This window comes from Oncorhynchus nerka, linkage group LG25, assembly GCF_034236695.1.
Source record: "Oncorhynchus nerka isolate Pitt River linkage group LG25, Oner_Uvic_2.0, whole genome shotgun sequence".
Classification (NCBI taxonomy): Eukaryota; Metazoa; Chordata; class Actinopteri; order Salmoniformes; family Salmonidae; genus Oncorhynchus; species Oncorhynchus nerka.
The window spans coordinates 12,839,150-12,860,462 of record NC_088420.1 but is presented as its reverse complement, the minus strand read 5'-3'; the positions used below and the strand labels follow the sequence as shown (position 1 = coordinate 12,860,462).

General features: G+C 47.0%; 1 protein-coding gene across 3 annotated transcripts in view; it reads left to right on the top strand.

Moving 5' to 3' along the window:
• Positions 1-16,349, top strand: part of LOC115116421 (lysine-specific demethylase 4B-like) — a 98,515-nt gene extending 82,166 nt beyond the window's left edge. For all 3 annotated transcript variants that reach the window (XM_065009565.1, XM_065009563.1, XM_065009564.1), the window contains exons 19-22: positions 6,168-6,338; positions 7,603-7,722; positions 13,544-13,636; positions 14,400-16,349. In XM_065009565.1, coding sequence (XP_064865637.1) covers positions 6,168-6,338; positions 7,603-7,722; positions 13,544-13,636; positions 14,400-15,014 — 999 coding nt within the window. In that variant the 3' untranslated portion in view covers positions 15,015-16,349. The remainder of the gene's footprint in view (positions 1-6,167; positions 6,339-7,602; positions 7,723-13,543; positions 13,637-14,399) is intronic.
• The last annotated feature ends 4,964 nt before the right edge of the window (positions 16,350-21,313 follow it).

The window sequence follows — 21,313 nt, the reverse complement described above, 5'->3', positions numbered from 1 at the left end:
ATATAGCCTACACCTTCACAATGAATCCATGTAATATAGCCTACACCTTCACAATGAATCCATGTAATATAGCCTACACCTTCACAATGAATCCATGTAATATAGCCTACACCTTCACGATGAATCCATGTAATATAGCCTACACCTTCACGATGAATCCATGTAATATGGCCTACACCTTCACAATGAATCCATGTAATATGGCCTACACCTTCACGATGAATCCATGTAATATGGCCTACACCTGAATCCATGTAATATGGCCTACATGAATCCATGTAATATGGCCTACACCTTCACGATGAATCCATGAATCCACCTTCACGATGAATCCATGTAATATGGCCTACACCTTCACAATGAATCCATGTAATATGGCCTACACCTTCACAATGAATCCATGTAATATGGCCTACACCTTCACGATGAATCCATGTAATATGGCCTACACCTTCACGATGAATCCATTATATATTTTAAACAGGTCTAAAGACACATGATACGAAGAAAATGTAGTCTATTTCAGAAGAACAGAATAGCGTACTCTTATGTTATGCTATGCCATATGGCTGTGGGCTACACTATAGTTCATTGAGCAGATAAGATTTGGTTAGATTCCATGGCATTATTTTATAGTAGGAAGAATACAATTGAACAAAGCTGAATAAAATGGAAAGGATATTTTCTCAACGATTTGAGGGATTGCTCACATGCGGCTATTCTGTGTTGAGCGATTAACGAAAATATAGGTCCTCCTATATGCTTAATTTAACGTTATTAATGTAACTTTAGTTGTTCAACTAATGTTGGGTTATATGTTTAGATTTGTTAGACATTTTAAGGCTGTATGATGCGACTCTAAATTTTGATTTGAAAAAAGTTGCTTGAAAAGCATGAGCTTTGCACTACTCAAATGTCCCAGCGGCATCCCCTTTGTGTGGCCATAATGCCCCCCCCCCAACAAATACACGCCTTTTGCAGCCAGTGGCCGTTATTCCCTTCCCACCTCTCACTCACAGGGAAAGATGAACGGAGCAAAGCACAGGGAGATCCTTGATGAAAACCTGCTCCAGAGCGCTCAGGACCTCCGACTAGGGCAATGGTTAGCTTTCCAACAGGACAATGACCCTAAACACACAGGCAAGACAATGCAGGAGTGACTTCGGGAAAGGTCTCTGAATGTCCTTGAGTGGTCCAGCCAGAGCCCGGACTTGAACCCAATCGAACATCTCTGGAGAGACCTGAAAATAGCTGTGCAGCGACGCTCCCCATCCAACCTAACATGGCTTGAAATTATCTGCAGAGAAGAAAGGGAGAAACTCCCCAAATACAGGTGTGCCACGCTTGTAGCATCATACCCAAGAAGACTTGAGGGTGTAATCGCTGTGAAAGGTGCTTCAACAAAGTACTGAGTAAAGGGTCTGAATACTTGTGTAAATGTGATTTTTGTTTTTTGTTAATTAGCAAAAATGTCTAAACCTGTTTTTGCTTTGTCAATATGGGGTATTGTGTGTAGATCGTTTTTCCCCTCATCAATGCAATCCCTTTTAGAATAAGGCTGTAACAAAATGAGGAAAAAGTGAAGGGGTCTGAAAACTTTCCGAATGCACTGTATGTGTAGCTAAGCTTCTGCAATTACAACATGACCTCAAATAATAATGTTGAATAAATAACTTTTGTATTTGACATAATTACTGTGTTTTCAAAACAACGAGTGAAATCTGCAAAGATTCATTCACTTGTGCGATTGAGCTCCTATGACAGTGGCTGCTACTCCCAGAAGGTTGGGGACACTAGTGTTCTTCATCATTATCATGCCATGTCTTGGGTTTCTTGTCAAGCAAAGATTCTTGAATATTTTGTAAATGTACAACTTCGTTCCTTTTTATCTGAGAATTATATTCTGAATGTACAGTGCCTTGCAAAAGTATTCACCCCCTTGGTGTTTTTCCTATTTTGTTGCATTACAATCTGTAATTTTAAATAGATTATTATTTGGATTTCATGTAATGGACATACACAAAATAGTCCAAATTGGTGAAGTGAAATGGAAAAAATAACTTGTTTCATTAAATAAATAAAAAAAAAAAAAAAAGTGGTACATGTATTCACCCCCTTTGCTATGAAGCCCCTAAATAAGATCTGGTGCAACCAATTACCTTCAGAAGTCACATAATTACTTAGATTGCACACAGGTGAACTTTATTTAAGTGTCACATGATCTGTCACATGATCTCAGTATATATACACCTGTTCTGAAAGGCCCCAGAGTCTGCAACACCACTAAGCAAGGGGCAGCACCATGAAGACCAAGGAGCTCTCCAAACAGGTCAGGGACAAGGTTGTGCAGAAGTACAGGGTTGGGTTATAAAAAAATATCCAATACTTTGAACATCCCACGGAGCACCATTAAATCCATTATTTAAAAAAAATGGAAAGAATATGACATGACAACAAACCTGCCAAGAGCGGTCCACCCACCAAAACTCACGGACCAAGCAAGGAGGGCATTAATCAGAGGCAACAAAGAGACCAAAAATAACCCTGAAGGAGCTGCAAAGCTCCACAGCAGAGATTGGAGTATCTGTCCATAGGATCACTTTAAGCCGTACACTCCACAGAGCTGGGCTTTACAGAAGAGTGGCCAGCAAAAAAGACATCTTAAAGAAAAACATAAGCAAACACGTTTGGTGTTCGCCAAAAGGCATGTGGGGGACTCCCCAAACACATGGAAGAAGGTACTCTGTTCAGATGAGACTAAAATTGAGCTTTTTGGCCATCAAGGAAAACGCTACGGCTGGCGCAAACCCAACACCTCTCATCATCCCGAGAACATCATCCCCACAGTGAAGCATGGTGGTGGCAGCATCATGCTGTGGGGATGTGTTTCATTGGCAGGGACTGGGAAACTGTTCAGAATTGAAGGAATGATGTATGGCGCTAAATTGAGGGAAACCTGTTTCAGACTTCCAGAGATTTCAAATCAAATCAAATTTTATTTGTCACATACACATGGTTAGCAGATGTTAATGCGAGTGTAGCGAAATGCTTGTGCTTCTAGTTCCGACAATGCCGTAATAACCAACAAGTAATCTAACTAACAATTCCAAAACTACTGTCTAATACACAGTGTAAGGGGATAAAGAATATGTACATAAGGATATATGAATGAGTGATGGTACAGAGCAGCATAGGCAAGAAACAGTAGATGGTATCGAGTACAGTATATACATATGAGATGAGTATGTAAACAAAGTGTTATAGTTAAAGTGGCTAGTGATGCATGTATTACGCAGTCGATGATATAGAGTACAGTATATACGTATGCATATGAGATGAATAATGTAGGGTAAGTAACATTATATAAGGTAGCATTGTTTAAAGTGGCTAGTGATATATTTACATTACAGATTTGAGACTGGGACGGAGGTTCACCTTCCAGCAGGACAATGACCCTAAACATACTGCTAAAGCAACACTCAAGTAGTTTTAAGGGGAAACATTTAAATGTCTTGGAATGGCCTAGTCAAAGCTTAGACCTCAATCCAATTGACTTAAAGATTGCTGTACACCAGCAGAACCCATCCAACTTGAAGGAGCTGGAGCAGTTTTGTCTTGAAGAATTAGGCAAGAATAGATGTGCTAAGCTTATAGAGAACATACCCTAAGAGACTTGCAGCTGTAATTGCTGCAAAAGGTGGCTCTACAAAGTATTGACTTTTGGGGGGGGGTTGAATAGTTATGCTCAAGTTCTGTTTTTCTGTCTTATTTCTTCTTTGTTTTTGTTTCACAAAAAAATATATTTTGCATCTTCAAAGTGGGAGGCATATTGTGTAAATCAAATGATACAAATCCCCCCCAAAATCTATTTTAATTCCAGGTTGTACGGCAACAAAATAGGGTTAAATGTCAAGGGGGGTGAATACTTTCACCAGCCACTGTACACAATACATACAGTACCAGTCAAAAGTTTGGACACCTACTCTTTCAAGGGTTTTTATTTGTACTATTTTCTACATTAAATATTACATATGCCATCATGTAGTAACCAAAAAAGTGTAAAACGAATCAAAATATATTTTATATTTGAGATTCTTCAAAGTAGCCACCCTTTGCCTTGATGACAGCTCTGTACACTCTTGGTATTCTCTCAACCAGCTTCACCCGGAATGCTTTCCAGCAGTCTTGAAGGCGTTCCCAAGCTGAGCACTTGTTGGCTGCTTTTCCTTCACTCTGTGGTCCAACTCATCTCAAACCATCTCAATTGAGGTTGGGTGATTGTGGAGGCCTGCTCATCTGATGCAGCACTTCATCACTCTCCTTCTTGATCAAATTGCCCTTACACAGCCTGGAGGTGTGTTGGTTCATTGTCCTGTTGAAATACAAATGATAGGTCCACTAAGCGCAAACCAGATGGAATGGCGTATCGCTGCAGAATGCTGTGGTAGCCATGCTGGTTAAGTGTGCCTTGAATTCTAAATAAATACCAGACAGTGTCATCAGCAAACCACCATCACACCACCTCCATGCTTCACAGTGGGATCCACACATGCGGAGATCATCCTCAATTGGGTTGAGGTTGGGTGATTGTGAAGGCCAGGTTAACTGGCCTCCAAAGATGACCTGGCCTCCACATGCAGAGATCATCTGTTCATCTACTCTGCATCTCACAAAGACAGTTGGAATCAAAAATCTCAAATTTGGACTCATCAGACCAAAGGACAGATTTCCACCAGTCTATTTTCCATTGCTCATGTTTCTTGGCCCAAGCAAGCCTCCTCTTCATATTGGTGTCTTTTAGTAGTGGTTTCTTCACAACAATTTGACCATGAAGGCCTTATTCACACTGAACAGTTGATGTTGAGATGTGTCTGTTACTTGAACTCTGAAGGATTTATTTGGGCTGCAATTTCTGAGGCTGGCAAACTGTAATGAACTTATTCTCTGTAGCGGAGGTAACTCTGGGTTTTCCTTTCCTGTGGCGGTCCTCATGAGAGCCAGTTTCATCTTAGCGCTTCATGGTTTATGCGACTGCACTTGAAGAAACTTTTACATTTCTAGACATTTTACGGTTTGACTGACCTTCATGTGTTTAAAGTAATGATGGACTGTCGTTTCTTTTTGCTTATTTGAGCTGTTCTTGACATAATATGGACTTGGTCTTTTACCAAATAGGGCTATCTTCTGTATACTACCCCTACCTTGTCACAACTGATTGGCTCAAATGCATTAAGAAGGAAATAAATTCCACAAATTAACTTTTAACCAGGCACACCGGTTAATTGACATGCATTCCAGGTGACTACCTAATGAAGCTGGTTGAGGGAATGCCAAGAGTGTGCAAAGATGTCATCAAAGCAAATGGGGGCTACTTTGAAGAATCTCAACGATAAAATATATTTTGAGTTGTTTAACACTTTTTTTTGGTTACTACATTATTCCATATGTATTATGTCTATTTATTCTACAATCAAAACCCTTGAATGAGTAGTCCAAAATAGTCCAATCTTTTGACTGGTACTGTATATAATCACACACACAAAACATTAAGGAAATCTTCCTAATATTGAGTTTTGCCCCCAGAACAGCCTCAATTTGTCGGGGCATGGACTATAAGGTGTCAAAAGCGTTCCACAAGGATGGTGGCCCATTTTGGCTCCAATGCTTCCCACAGCTGTCAAGTTGGCTGGATGTATATTGGGTGGTGGATCATTCTTGATACACGGTAAACTGTTGAGCGTGAAAAACCCAGCGGCGTTGCAGTTCTTGACACAAACCGCTGCGCCCACAAACCGCTGCGCCCACTAACCGCTTCTTGACACCCACTATCATACCCCCTGTTCAAAGGCACTTCAATATTTTGTCTTGCCAATTCACCCTTTGAATGGCACACATACACAATCCATGTCTCAAGGCTTAAAAATCCTTCTTTAACCTGTCTTCTCGCCTTCATCTACACTGATTTGAAGTGGATTTAACAAGTTACATCAATAAGGGATCATAGCATTCATGTGGAAAGAGCAGGTGTTCTTAATGTTTTGTCCACTATGTGCCATTAAATATATAACACTGTCTTTGAATAACTGCGCTAACACCATAGAAATAGAAAGACAATAGATTAAATTAAAAAAGTTTCTATTTTCACACTCCTCCCCCTCTCTCTCTAGGCAAGGGTGGGGCCAAGGGGGGAGTTTTCTCTTGGTCAGAAGGTAATTGGTCGGAACATCGATGGCTGGTTCTACCCCTGCACCATCATTGGCATGACCTCACAAACCTTCTACGAGGTCAACTACGATGACGGCTCCTACTGTGACAACATCTTCCCCGAGAACGTTGTGGTGAGTCTTCTCTCTCTTTCTTTCTTCCCCCATTCGCATGCCGTAACAATGTACATATTGCCAAAGCTTATTTTGGATATTTACAATATAAAAATGATAATCAAAATTGTCAACGGGACAACAATAACGAAGGGTGAAAATATCCATACATTCAACAGTAAGCATACAGTAGAGGACATGTGCAGGTTGATTGGTCTGTCAGACACTGTCCCTCAACTTATGGCAGGCAGCAATGTACTGCGCTGCCAACCCACAGCTCTCTGCGTCCTCCCCCAACAGGACGGGTAGCCTACTCTCATCAGAGAGGTCTTCAATGTAGTGCTCTGCCAACCCACAGCTCTCTGCCAACCCACAGCTCTCTGCGTCCTCCCCCAACAGGACGGGTAGCCTACTCTCATCAGAGAGGTCTTCAATGTAGTGCGCTGCCAACCCACAGCTCTCTGCGTCCTCCCCCAACAGGACGGGTAGCCTACTCTCATCAGAGAGGTCTTCAATGTAGTGCTCTGCCAACTCACAGCTCTCTGCCAACCCACAGTCTTCTAGTGCGCTGCCAACCCACAGCTCTCCTCCCCCAACAGGACGGGTAGCCTACTCTCATCAGAGAGGTCTTCAATGTAGTGCGCTGCCAACCCACAGCTCTCTGCGTCCTCCCCCAACAGGACGGGTAGCCTACTCTCATCAGAGAGGTCTTCGAAACCTTGAATAAGGGTTTCAAATTTGGGAAAATGACACTGTAAATGTTTTATATTTTTGACATTTTGTCAGGAAATGCAGCTCCGTCTCAGGTTCTGCTGTTGTACAGTGGTTGCACAGCCTTTCCTCTACAGGGAGCCAGGTTCTCCTGTGTCTACCCTTCTCAATGGCAAGGCTGTGCTCACTGAGCCTGTACTTTGTCAAGGTTTTGATCAGTAACCATGGTCAAATATTTAGCCACGGTGTACTGTCGATTTAGGGCCAGATAGCACTGCATTTTGCTTTGTGTTTGTGTTTCCCAATAAGCAATATAGTTTTGTTTTGACTGTGTTGTAATTTGGTTTATCCTGATTGATCGGATTTCTCTCTCTCTCTGTCAGCCAGCCTCTCTCGCTCTCGCTCTCTCTCTCTGTCGATCTCAGCCATGGTGACCATGATATGTGTTGACATAGTGACAACATAATGACAAATCAAAGCAATGGCTATAGAATGACATATCTAGTGAATGTTAGATGCATCAAATCCTAACCTGTTCCTCAAATCAATCACTCTGTTCTCTCCCTCCCTCCAGAGTCACGACTGTCTTTGTAACGGTCCCCCAGAGACCGGCGCGCTGATGTTGGTCCACAACATGGAGGGCCAGGCGCTCAACGCCTCCTACGTCAAGGATCACGTGCACAAGTACTACCAGGTGAGAGTAGCGTTGCCCCCCCCGTACACTCCCTTCTCTCTACCTCGTCAACCAACTAGCCCATTAGCCCCGTGTTCCAGCACGAAATTAAATTGTATTAGTCATATGTGCCGAATACAACAGGTGTAGACGTTACAGTGGAATGCTTACTTACGAGCCTCTAACCAACAGTGCAGTTTCAAAAAATACGGAGAAGAATATGAGGTAAAAGTAACAAGTCATTAAAGAGCAGCAGTAAAAAATCAGAATATATACAGGGGGTGCCGGTACAGAGTCAATGTGCGGAGCCACTGGTTAGTTGAGGTAGTATGTACATGTAGGTAGAGTTAATTAATGTGACTATGCATAGATTACAAGAGAGAGTGGCAGTGGTGGGGTCTGGGTAGACATTTGACTAGATGTTCACTAAGGTCAAGTTGATTGGTTGAATCTGGGGATTGTTAGTGCCTGCACACCCTGTGTACTTCCTTGTAGATCTGAAAGGACTGGTTATGTAAATGGTTTCAAATCAATGTAGCTCATCTCCACATGAGACTACGTTGGAGGTTTGAAAACATCTGACAGATTTAGGCGATCAAAGTCAACAGTGCATATCAGAGGGCTAGGTGTTTTTTTAAGTGCATGCTCTTCAACCGATCGTTGCCCGCACCCGTCCGCCCAACTAGCATCACTACTCTGGATCCTTCTGACTTAGAATATGTGGACAACTACAAATACCTAGGTGTCTGGTAAGACTGTAAACTCTCCTTCCAGACTCACATTAAGCATCTCCAATCCAAAATTAAATCTAGAATCTGCTTCCTATTTCGCAAAGCCTCCTTCACTCATGCTACCAAACATACCCTCGTAAAACTGACCATCTTACCGATCCTCGACTTCAGCGATGTCATTTACAAAATAGCCTCCAACACTACTCAACAAATTGGATGCAGTCTATCACAGTGCGATCCGTTTTGTCACCAAAGCCCCATATACTACCCACCACTGCAACCTGTGTGCTCTCGTTGGCTGGTCCTTGCTACATATCTGTCGCCAAACCCACTGGCTCCAAGTCATTTATAAGTCTTTGCTAGTTTTGTGTCTTACTATCATTGAATGAAGACTTTTAGTTTTTATCAAAGATTCTCTGTAATTAGTATTACGCGATTAAACTGATTAATCATGTAACTGTAATTAACTAGGAAGTCGGGGCACCAAGGAAAAATATTCAGATTAAAGTTATCATTTCCTAATAACTTTTCAGATATTTTATATCAGATCAATTAGTCTTCGAATTAATGAATTATTTACTTTACCTCACGTTTGGGGCTTGCTGTACCCAAAGAGGGCAACGTCATGACACTAGGTAAAGCCCCGCCTTATCTCAGCTCACTGGTCACCATAGCAACACCCACCCGTAGCACGAGCTCCAGCAGGGTATATTGCACTGGTCATCCCCAAAGCCAACACTTCCTTTGGCTGCCTTTCCTTCCGGTTCTCTGCTGCCAATGACTGGAACGAATTGCAAAAATCACTGAAGCTGGAGTCTTATATCTCCCTCTCTAACTTTAAGCATCAGCTGTCAGAGCAGCTTACCGATCACTGTACCTGCACACAGCCAATCTGTAAATATCCGACCCAACTACCTCATCCCCATATTATTACTTACACTTTTGCTCTTTTGCAACCTGGTATCTCTACTTGCACATTATCGTCTGCACATCTATCACTTAATGCTAAATTGTAATTATTTTCGCCTCTATGTCCTATTTATTGCCTACCCCTCTACATTTGCACACACTCTATATAGATTTTTCTTTTCTTTTGTGTTATTAACTGTATGTTTGTTTGTGTAAGTCTGTTTTTGTCGCACTGCTTTGCTTTATCTTGGTCAGGTTGCAGTTGTAAATGAGAACTTGTTCTCAACTAGCCTCCCTGGTTAAATAAAGGTGAAATATATATATTTTTCAAATAAATAAAAAAGGTGGTGCCACTGTATATTTTCATTATATATTCTAGGATGCATGGACGGGTTAAGAACTATTTATTTCCCTTAAAATGTCCTTATGACAACTTTAGGCAGTCTTTATAATGGCCCGGCCCACTCCATCTACGTTGAACCCCCAGCCTTGTACCAAGTTGGTTCTACAGCGGGAGCCTTTTTTACACCACAACTTAGATGACTTTGACTTTCCAGCACAGTGCTTATCTGAGCGTTTCCAGCACAGTGCTTATCTGAGCGTTATTCCAGCACAGTGCTTATCTGAGCGTTATTCCAGCACAGTGCTTATCTGAGCGTTTCCAGCCCAGTGCTTATCTGAGCGTTATTCCAGCCCAGTGCTTATCTGAGCGTTATTCCAGCACAGTGCTAATCTGAGCGTTATTCCAGCACAGTGCTTATCTGAGCGTTATTCCAGCACAGTGCTTATCTGAGCGTTATTCCAGCACAGTGCTTATCTGAGCGTTATTCCAGCACAGTGCTTATCTGAGCGTTTCCAGCACAGTGCTTATCTGAGCGTTTCCAGCACAGTGCTTATCTGAGCGTTTCCAGCACAGTGCTTATCTGAGCGTTTCCAGCACAGTGCTTATCTGAGCGTTTCCAGCACAGTGCTTATCTGAGCGTTTCCAGCACAGTGCTTATCTGAGCGTTTCCAGCACAGTGCTTATCTGAGCGTTTCCAGCACAGTGCTTATCTGAGCGTTTCCAGCCCAGTGCTTATCTGAGCGTTTCCAGCCCAGTGCTTATCTGAGCGTTTCCAGCCCAGTGCTTATCTGAGCGTTTCCAGCCCAGTGCTTATCTGAGCGTTTCCAGCCCAGTGCTTATCTGAGCGTTTCCAGCACAGTGCTTATCTGAAAATGATGGCGCTCTGGTAGATTATGGCAGAGTAGTTTGCTGCAGTGGACTTTGAAATTTAGTGGAGAGTGTTATCATTGCAGGTGCGTGTGGAGAATTTATGGTGTGACGCGCAGAGTGCCTGTGAGGTATAAAGCTTAGAGGAGAGGTCCCTGGTACTGGAGGAACACAACTCCTCTGAACACACACACACACACACACACACACACAGAGCCTTTGTGAACACTTCCACACTCTCAGCCTGGGCGATATGACAAGACAAATGGCACACACCCACGTACACAACATGGTTCGTCCAACATCTCACTCCAAAATCATGGGCATTAATATGGAGTTGGTCCCCCCCTTTGCTGCTATAACAGCCTCCACTCTTCTGGGAAGGCTTTCCACTAGGTGTTGGAACATTGCTGTGGGGACTTGCTTCTATTCAGCCACAAGCATTAGTGAGGTCAGGCAACTGATGTTGTGCGATTAGGCCTGGCTCACAGTCGGTGTTCAGTCGGTTTGAGGTCAGGGCTCTGTACAGGCCAGTCAAGTTTTTCAACACCGATCTCGACAAACCATATCTGTATGGACCTCACTCTGTGCACGGGGGCATTGTTATGCTGAAACAGGAAAGGGCCTTCCCCAAACTGTTGCCACAAAGTTGGAAGCACAGAATCATCTACAATGTCATTGTATGTGTGTCGCTCTGACTAGATGTAGTATGCATGTGAGTATATGGTTATGCCTCTATGTGTGTGTTTCTAATCACAGGATGGGACTGGGGAGGAGGGTGTGTGTGGTGTGTGTGTTTCTAATCACAGGGTGGGACTGGGGAGGAGGGTTTTGTGTGTGCGCACGCTAATCTCAGAGTTTCACTGTGCTTGTATGTGTTGTCTCTCTCCATCGCTCTCTCTCACTCCCACTCTCTCATGATGCTGGCTAATCACCTGCTCTCTCTCACATACACATTTGTACGCACGGCAGAGCCGTAAGACACGACAGAGCCACACGACACGACAGAGCGACAGACACGACATGACAGAGCCACACGACAGAACGACACGACAGAGCCATACGACACGACAGAGCCACACGACACGACAGAACGACACGACAGAGCCACACGACACGGCAGAGCCACACGACAGATCCACACGACAGAGCCACACGACAGATCCACACGACAGATCGTCGCTCTGGATAAGAGCGTCTGCTAAATGACTTAAATGTGTAAATGTAAATGTAGATCCACACGACACGACAGAGCCACACGACACGACAGATCCACACGACACGACAGAGCCGCACGACACGACAGAGCCGCACGACACGACAGATCCACACGACACGGCAGATCCACACGACACGACAGAGCCGCACGACACGACAGATCCACACGACACGACAGATCCACACGACACGGCAGATCCACACGACACGGCAGAGCCACACGACACAACAGAGCCACACGACAGATCCACACGACACGGCAGAGCCACACGACACGACAGATCCACACGACAGAGCCACACGACACGGCAGAGCCACACGACACGACAGATCCACACGACAGAGCCACACGACACGGCAGAGCCGCACGACACTGCAGATCCACACGACATGACACGACCAATCCACACGACACGACAGAGCCGCACGACACGGCAGATCCACACGACACGACCAATCCACACGACACGACAGAGCCGCACGACACGGCAGATCCGCACGACACGACAGAGCCACACGACACGGCAGATCCGCACGACACGGCAGAGCCGCACGACACGACAGAGCCGCACGACACGGCAGATCCACACGACACGACAGAGCCGCACGACACGACAGAGCCGCACGACACGACAGAGCCGCACGACACGACAGATCCACACGACACGGCAGATCCACACGACACGACAGAGCCGCACGACACGGCAGATCCGCACGACACGACAGATCCACACGACACGGCAGAGCCGCACGACACGACAGAGCCGCACGACACGACAGATCCACACGACACGGCAGATCCGCACGACACGACAGAGCCGCACGACACGACAGATCCACACGACACGACACGACCAATCCACACGACACGACAGATCCACACGACACGACAGATCGACACGACAGAGCCGCACGACACGACAGAGCCGCACGACACGACAGATCCACACAACACGGCAGAGCCGCACGACACGGCAGAGCCGCACGACACGACCGATCCACACGACACGACCGATCCACACGACACGACACGACCAATCCACACGACACGGCAGATCCACACGACACGGCAGAGCCGCACGACACAACAGCTCCACACGACACGGCAGATCCACACGACACGACAGAGCCACACGACACGGCAGAGCCGCACGACACGACAGATCCACACGACAGATCCACACGACACGGCAGAGCCACACGACACGGCAGAGCCACACGACACGACAGAGCCACACGACACGACAGATCCACACGACACGGCAGATCCACACGACACGACAGAGCCGCACGACACGACAGATCCACACGACACGGCAGATCCACACGACACGGCAGAGCCGCACGACACGACAGATCCACACGACACGACAGATCCACACGACAGATCCACACGACACGACAGATCCACACGACAGATCCACACGACAGATCCGCACGACACGACAGATCCACACACGACACGACAGATCCACACGACAGATCCGCACGACACGACAGATCCACACGACACGACAGAGCCGCAAGACACGGCAGAGCCACACGACAGAGCCACACGACACGGCAGAGCCACACGACAGAGCCACACGACACGACAGAGCCGCAAGACAGTCACACACACTAAGATAACATGGCACAAAGGGTGTCTTCAAATTCTGTTACTGGATTTTGTCCTCCTGACAATCCTGGGCTTTGTTGTTTTTTTGTGTTGTTTTGAGTATGACCCTTAATTAACTCTCCCACTCTTTCCATCTCTCTCTTCTCTCCTTTTCAGGTGGAGTTCCAAGATGAGTCCCAGCTGTTACTGAAGCAAACAGAGATCCATTCGCTGGAGCAGGACCTGCCCAAGAGGGTCTGCACTCGCCTGGTACGAGATCACCTGACGCCCACCCACTATGGCTGGGGAGAGAGGGGGGAGGCAGGGGTGGGCTGGGGAGGGAGAGAGAGGGAGGCAGGGGTGGGCTGGAGAGAGGGAGGCAGGGGTGGGCTGGGGAGGGAGAGAGAGGGAGGCAGGGGTGGGCTGGGGAGGGAGAGAGAGGGAGGCAGGGGTGGGCTGGGGAGGGAGAGAGAGAGGGAGGCAGGGGTGGTCTGGGGAGGAAAAGAGAGGGAGGAAGGGGTGGGCTGGGGAGGAAGGGGTGGGCTGGGGAGGCAGGGGGTGGGCTGGGGAGGGAGGGAGGGAGGGGTGGGCTGGGGGGGAGGGAGGGGAGGGCTGGGGAGGGAGGGAGGGGAGGGCTGGGGAGGAGGGGTGGGCTGGGGAGGGAGGGGAGGGCTGGGGAGGGAGGTAGGGGTGGGCTGGGGAGGAAGGGGTGGACTGGGGAGGGAGGGGGGTGGGCTGGGGAGGGAGGTAGGGGTGGGCTGGGGAGGAAGGGGTGGGCTGGGGAGGGAGGCAGGGGTGGGCTGGGGATGTTATTCCACACTATCATGTTATTCTACACTATGTTGTGGAGTTGTCAGTCATGGCTGTGTTGAGCCTTTTTATAAAATGCATATTTTACGTGATGCTCCTGAAATATCCATCCTTCCTGTCTGGTTGTAGGGGTTTGAAGGGTGTAGGAGCTCAACGTAGGAGAGAAGTGATCATGTGGATGCCATGCCACTATTTTTACCATCAGCTGTCTCTTCCTTTCTAGGCAATACCAACCCAGGAAGCCCTTCTGTCAGGAGATGAACCACAGGCAGCCAAGAGGCCTCGCCTCCCCGCCCCTCACCCCACACCTCAAGCCCCCATGGACCCCGGATGCCAACCCCCAGCTACAGGCCCTGTACCTCACAGTATTACACCTCACACACCCAGCCATGCTCCTGGTCCCTCCAACACTGATATCAGCGCCCTTACCCTCACCCAGGCTTTGGCAATACCCATCTCCGAGCCCACCCTCACCCCAATGCCAACTCTCACTGATCCTCTCCCAGCCCCGTCGGCCCTAGCCGCCCCTCTGCTGCCCCTCTCCCCAGCCGTGCCCTTCCAGGACCAGGGTGAAGTTTACACAGCCAGGTCCGTGCCCTTCCAGGACCAGGGTGAAGCTTACACAGCCAGGTCCATGCCCTTCCAGGACCAGGGTGAAGTTTACACAGCCAGGTCCCTGCCCTTCCAGGACCAGGGTGAAGCTTACACAGCCAGGTCCATGCCCTTCCAGGACCAGGGTGAAGGATACACGCCCAGCTCCAGCTACGTGTCCTACATGGAGACGCTGCTCAATACACACTTCCCCCCTCAGGAAGATGGCCCCGGGCCCCTGTTTTAATGAGACGCCACCACTCTGCCGTGATAGCTAGGCTAACAGGAGCTAAGCTAATGCTAGGAAAGATAATGTAATCTATGCTAAAGGAGGCTAAGTGATAGACAGTAGCATCTGTTACAGAATGCAGATAAAGCACTCCTCAGTTGCATGTCTTTTTTTTTATTTTTAGGGTGGGGGGGGTTCTCACTGCTGTGGTGTGGTTATGGGCTGTTCCTAGAACTGCAGCAGAAGAGGAGGCTTCTTTGTGGTGTGGTTATGGGTTGTTCCTAGAACTGCAGCAGAAGAGGAGGCTTCTTTGTGGTGTGGTTATGGGCTGTTCCTAGAACTGCAGCTGAAGAGGAGGCTTCTTTTCCACTTCTTCTGTGTTTGTGCAAAACGCAAAATGTATAGACATGAATAGACTCACAAGCATCATCACCTTACCTCTTTCTATCCATTTATTTACCCGCTTTTACAGAACGGTGACGTCAGCTTTTTTGTGTTCATCTATGAAACCAGCAACAACAATTTTTTAATTGAAGCTTTACCAACTGCTTACAATGAAACAGAACAGCATATGGACAGAATATTTGTGTACAGTTTCAATAATGTATTTTTGTTTGTGAGGTCCTGGGGAAAGGTTGGAATGTATTACAGGGGGGTTGACAAGTATTTCAATGTCTTATTCATATATTGATATCAAATCCTTGTACAAAGATAAAACATTTTTTGGGGGGGGAATGCAACCATGGTAGTTACACTTTATTGTAATCTTGTCTGCAGAACCATTGAATTTTGTGAAGATGTGTTGCAGTGGTTCTGAATGTGTCCCTGTATCGAACAAACCCAAAAACCATCATGTTCACATTGCTCACGTTTTCCAACTCCAGAACTTCTCTGGGCTTTGTTTTGTAGCATTCTTCCTAAAAATCAATGTTACTATTCGACGTTGTCTGTTCGTATGACTATTCTTTCTATGTTTATTTTGTGAATATATTAACCTCACGAGGTGATCTGAGTAAATGCTTTGATTATGAAATGATGATCCTTTTTTGAGATTTTAGAGAGAGGTAAATTGAATTTCTACTCCAGTAAACAAGACCTGCATTTTCAAATGGTATGTTAACTATCTTTATAGAGGTGCTATCCTGTATGACTGGGGAAGCATGCTTCTCATACCCACAGTCACATTATACATAGTGCAAGCCTTTGTGTGTGAATCAAATCTGTTAATGTCATACTAGCCATGTAATTGAACTGTTATTACAATAGAATGTCATGACAGATCAATGTTCCTATGTGGAAACCTACTGTGAAGAGGCTTTATTTCATAGGAATTAAACTGAGTTGTTATAGCCAGCTTGTGTAGTGTTCCTTTCCTTTTGCATGTGTATAACCCATCTGTTATAACCCATCTCTTCTCCCGCTCTCCTCCTCCTCCGTCTGTCTGTCTGTCCTTGCTCATCCTGCACACCACTCATTCCCTGCAGGCCAATGCGGCTGGAGCTCAGCGGAGGTTTAACTACAGCTGTTACTGCTCCCTGTTCTCTGGCAACAACACAAGCAGAATCCCAAAGAGGCTCATGTTTTAAAGGAGGGGAAAGTGTTCCAAAGCCCATAGGGGGTCACCATTTGATTTTTACTGCCCTTAAGTGTATTTCTCCTCATCTGCCAAGTGTAATCTTGCCGTGGAATTCTCTACTGCGCTCATACATTCCCCTTCGTGGTTTTAAAGGAAGGGACTGGTGTAAATAATGGACTGGTGTAAACTCCCTCCAACCATACTTGTGCACCAATCCAATGCCTTTAAACCCCTGTGTCTTGACTTGGATAAAATTAGATTTTTTTTTAGTTCATATTTTGATGCGCTCTTCAGCAATGAAGTTTGAAGACAGTGGATTAAAATATCTATATTGGTTTCAGATTCAGATTTCAATCATTTTGTTATTATACAAAAGATAAACACAACAAAGCAACACTTAATGAATATAGTAGATTACAAATGTAATTCAGTTTTATTCAATTGTGAATTGAAACAATAGTGGAACAATGAGTTCTCTTTTATTGTAGTCAACCATGGCTGACCCTGTACTACTACCATGGCTGACCCTGTACTACTACCATGGCTGACCCTGTACTACCATGGCTGACCCTGTACTACCATGGTTGACCCTGTACTACCATGGTTGACCCTCTACTACCAAGGCTGACCCTGTACTACCATGGCTGACCCTCTACTACCATGGCTGACCCTGTACTACTACCATGGCTGACCCTGTACTACTACCATGGCTGACCCTGTACTACTACCATGGCTGACCCTGTACTACTACCATGGCTGACCCTGTACTACTACCATGGCTGACCCTGTACTACCATGGCTGACCCTGTACTACCATGGCTGACCCTTCACTACTACCATGGCTGACCCTCTACTACCATGGCTGACCCTCTACTACCATGGCTGACCCTGTACTACCATGGTTGACCCTGTACTACCATGGTTGACCCTGTACTACCAAGGCTGACCCTGTACTACCATGGCTGACCCTGTACTACTACCATGGCTGACCCTGTACTACCATGGCTGACCCTGTACTGCCATGGCTGACCCTCTACTGCCATGGCTGACCCTCTACTGCCATGGCTGACCCTGTACTACCATGGCTGACCCTGTACTACCATGGCTGACCCTGTACTACTATGGTTGACCCTGTACTACCATGGTTGACCCTCTACTACCAAGGTTGACCCTCTACTACCAAGGCTGACCCTGTACTACCATGACTGACCCTGTACTACCATGACTGACCCTCTACTACCATGGCTGACCCTCTACTACTATGGCTGACCCTCTACTACCATGGCTGACCCTCTACTACCATGGCTGACCCTGTACTACTACCATGGCTGACCCTTCACTACTACCATGGCTGACCCTTCACTACTACCATGGCTGACCCTTCACTACTACCATGGATGACCCTTCACTACTACCATGGCTGACCCTGTACTGCCATGGCTGACCCTGTACTGCCATGGATGACCCTGTACTGCCATGGCTGACCCTCTACTACCATGGCTGACCCTCTACTACCATGGCTGACCCTCTACTACCATGGCTGACCCTGTACTACCATGGCTGACCCTGTACTACCATGGCTGACCCTCTACTACCATGGCTGACCCTGTACTACCATGGCTGACTCTGTACTACCATGGCTGACCCTGTACTACCATGGCTGACCCTGTACTACCATGGCTGACCCTGTACTACCATGGTTGACCCTCTACTACCAAGGCTGACCCTCTACTACCATTGCTGACCCTCTACTACCATGGCTGACCCTGTACTACTACCAAGGCTGACCCTCTACTACCATGGCTGACCCTTCACTACTACCATGGCTGACCCTGTACTACCATGGCTGACCCTGTACTACCATGGTTGACCCTTCACTACTACCATGGTTGACCCTTCACTACTACCATGGTTGACTCTTCACTACTACCATGGCTGACCCTGTACTACCATGGCTGACCCTGTACTGCCATGGCTGACCCTCTACTGCCATAGCTGACCCTCTACTACCATGGCTGACCCTCTACTACCATGGCTGACCCTGTACTACCATGGCTGACCCTGTACTACCATGGCTGACCCTTCACTACTACCATGGCTGACCCTTCACTACTACCATGGCTGACCCTGTACTACCATGGCTGACCCTTCACTACTACCATGGCTGACCCTCTACTACCATGGCTGACCCTGTACTGCCATGGCTGACCCTGTACTGCCATGGATGACCCTGTACTGCCATGGCTGACCCTCTACTACCATGGCTGACCCTCTACTACCATGGCTGACCCTCTACTACCATGGCTGACCCTGTACTACCATGGCTGACTCTGTACTACCATGGCTGACTCTGTACTACCATGGCTGACCCTGTACTACCATGGCTGACCCTGTACTACCATGGTTGACCCTCTACTACCAAGGCTGACCCTCTACTACCATTGCTGACCCTCTACTACCATGGCTGACCCTGTACTACTACCAAGGCTGACCCTCTACTACCATGGCTGACCCTGTACTACTACCATGGCTGACCCTGTACTACTACCATGGCTGACCCTGTACTGCCATGGCTCACCCTGTACTACCATGGCTGACCCTGTACTACCATGGCTGACCCTTCACTACTACCATGGCTGACCCTTCACTACTACCATGGCTGACCCTTCACTACTACCATGGCTGACCCTTCACTACTACCATGGCTGACCCTTCACTACTACCATGGCTGACCCTTCACTACTACCATGGCTGACCCTGTACTACTACCATGGCTGACCCTGTACTACCATGGCTGACCCTGTACGACCATGGCTGACCCTGTACTACCATGGCTGTGACCCTGTACTACCATCAAATCAAATTTTATTTGTCACACATACACATGGTTAGCAGGTGTTAATGCGAGTGTAGCGAAATGCTTGTGCTTCTAGTTCCGACAATGCAGTAAACACCAACAAGTAATCTAACTAACAATTCCAAAACTACTGTCTTATACACAGTGTAAGGGGATAAAGAATATGTACATAAGGATATATGAATGAGTGATGGTACAGGGCAGCATACAGTAGATGGTAACGAGTACAGTATATACATATGAGATGAGTATGTAGACAAAGTAAACAAAGTGGCATAGTTAAAGTGGCTAGTGATACATGTATTACATAAGGATGCAGTCGATGATATAGAGTACAGTATATACGTATGCATATGAGATGAATAATGTAGGGTAAGTAACATTATATAAGGTAGCATTGTTTAAAGTGGCTAGTGATGTATTTACATAATTTCCCGTCAATTCCCATTATTAAAGTGGCTGGAGTTGGGTCAGTGTCAATGTCAGTGTGTTGGCAGCAGCCACTCAATGTTAGTGGTGGCTGTTTAACAGTCTGATGGCCTTGAGATAGAAGCTGTTTTTCAGTCTCTCGGTCCCAGCTTTGATGCACCTGTACTGACCTCGCCTTCTGGATGATAGCGGGGTGAACAGGCAGTGGCTCGGGTGGTTGATGTCCTTGATGATCTTTATGGCCTTCCTGTAACATCGGGTGGTGTAGGTGTCCTGGAGGGCAGGTAGTTTGCCCCCGGTGATGCGTTGTGCAGACCTCACTACCCTCTGGAGAGCCTTACGGTTGAGGGCGGAGCAGTTGCCGTACCAGGCGGTGATACAGCCCGCCAGGATGCTCTCGATTGTGCATCTGTAGAAGTTTGTGAGTGCTTTTGGTGACAAGCCGAATTTCTTCAGCCTCCTGAGGTTGAAGAGGCGCTGCTGCGCCTTCTTCACGACGCTGTCTGTGTGAGTGGACCAATTCAGTTTGTCTGTGATGTGTATGCCGAGGAACTTAAAACTTGCTACCCTGTCCACCAATGTTCCATCGATGTGGATAGGGGGGTGTTCCCTCTGCTGTTTCCTGAAGTCCACAATCATCTCCTTAGTTTTGTTGACGTTGAGTGTGAGGTTATTTTCCTGACACCACACTCCGAGGGCCCTCACCTCCTCCCTGTAGGCCGTCTCGTCGTTGTTGGTAATCAAGCCTACCACTGTTGTGTCGTCCGCAAACTTGATGATTGAGTTGGAGGCGTGGGTGGCCACGCAGTCGTGGGTGAACAGGGAGTACAGGAGAGGGCTCAGAACGCACCCTTGTGGGGCCCCCGTGTTGAGGATCAGCTTGGAGGAGATGTTGTTGCCTACCCTCACCACCTGGGGGCGGCCCGTCAGGAAGTCCAGTACCCAGTTACACGGAGGTTAACACGTTTAAATGTCTTACTCACCTCGGCTGCAGTGAAGGAGAGACCGCATGTTTTCGTTGCAGGCCGTGTCAGTGGCACTGTATTGTCCTCAAAGCGGGCAAAAAAGTTATTTAGTCTGCCTGGGAGCAAGACATCCTGGTTCGTGACTGGGCTGGGTTTCTTCTTGTAGTCCGTGATTGACTGTAGACCCTGCCACATGCCTCTTGTGTCTGAGCCGTTGAATTGAGATTCTACTTTGTCTCTGTACTGACGCTTAGCTTGTTTGATAGCCTTGCGGAGGGAATAGCTGCACTGTTTGTATTCGGTCATGTTACCAGACACCTTGCCCTGATTAAAAGCAGTGGTTCGCGCTTTCAGTTTCACGCGAATGCTGCCATCAATCCACGGTTTCTGGTTAGGGAATGTTTTTATCGTTGCTATGGGAACGACATCTTCAACGCACGTTCTAATGAACTCGCACACCGAATCAGCGTATTCGTCAATATTGTTATCT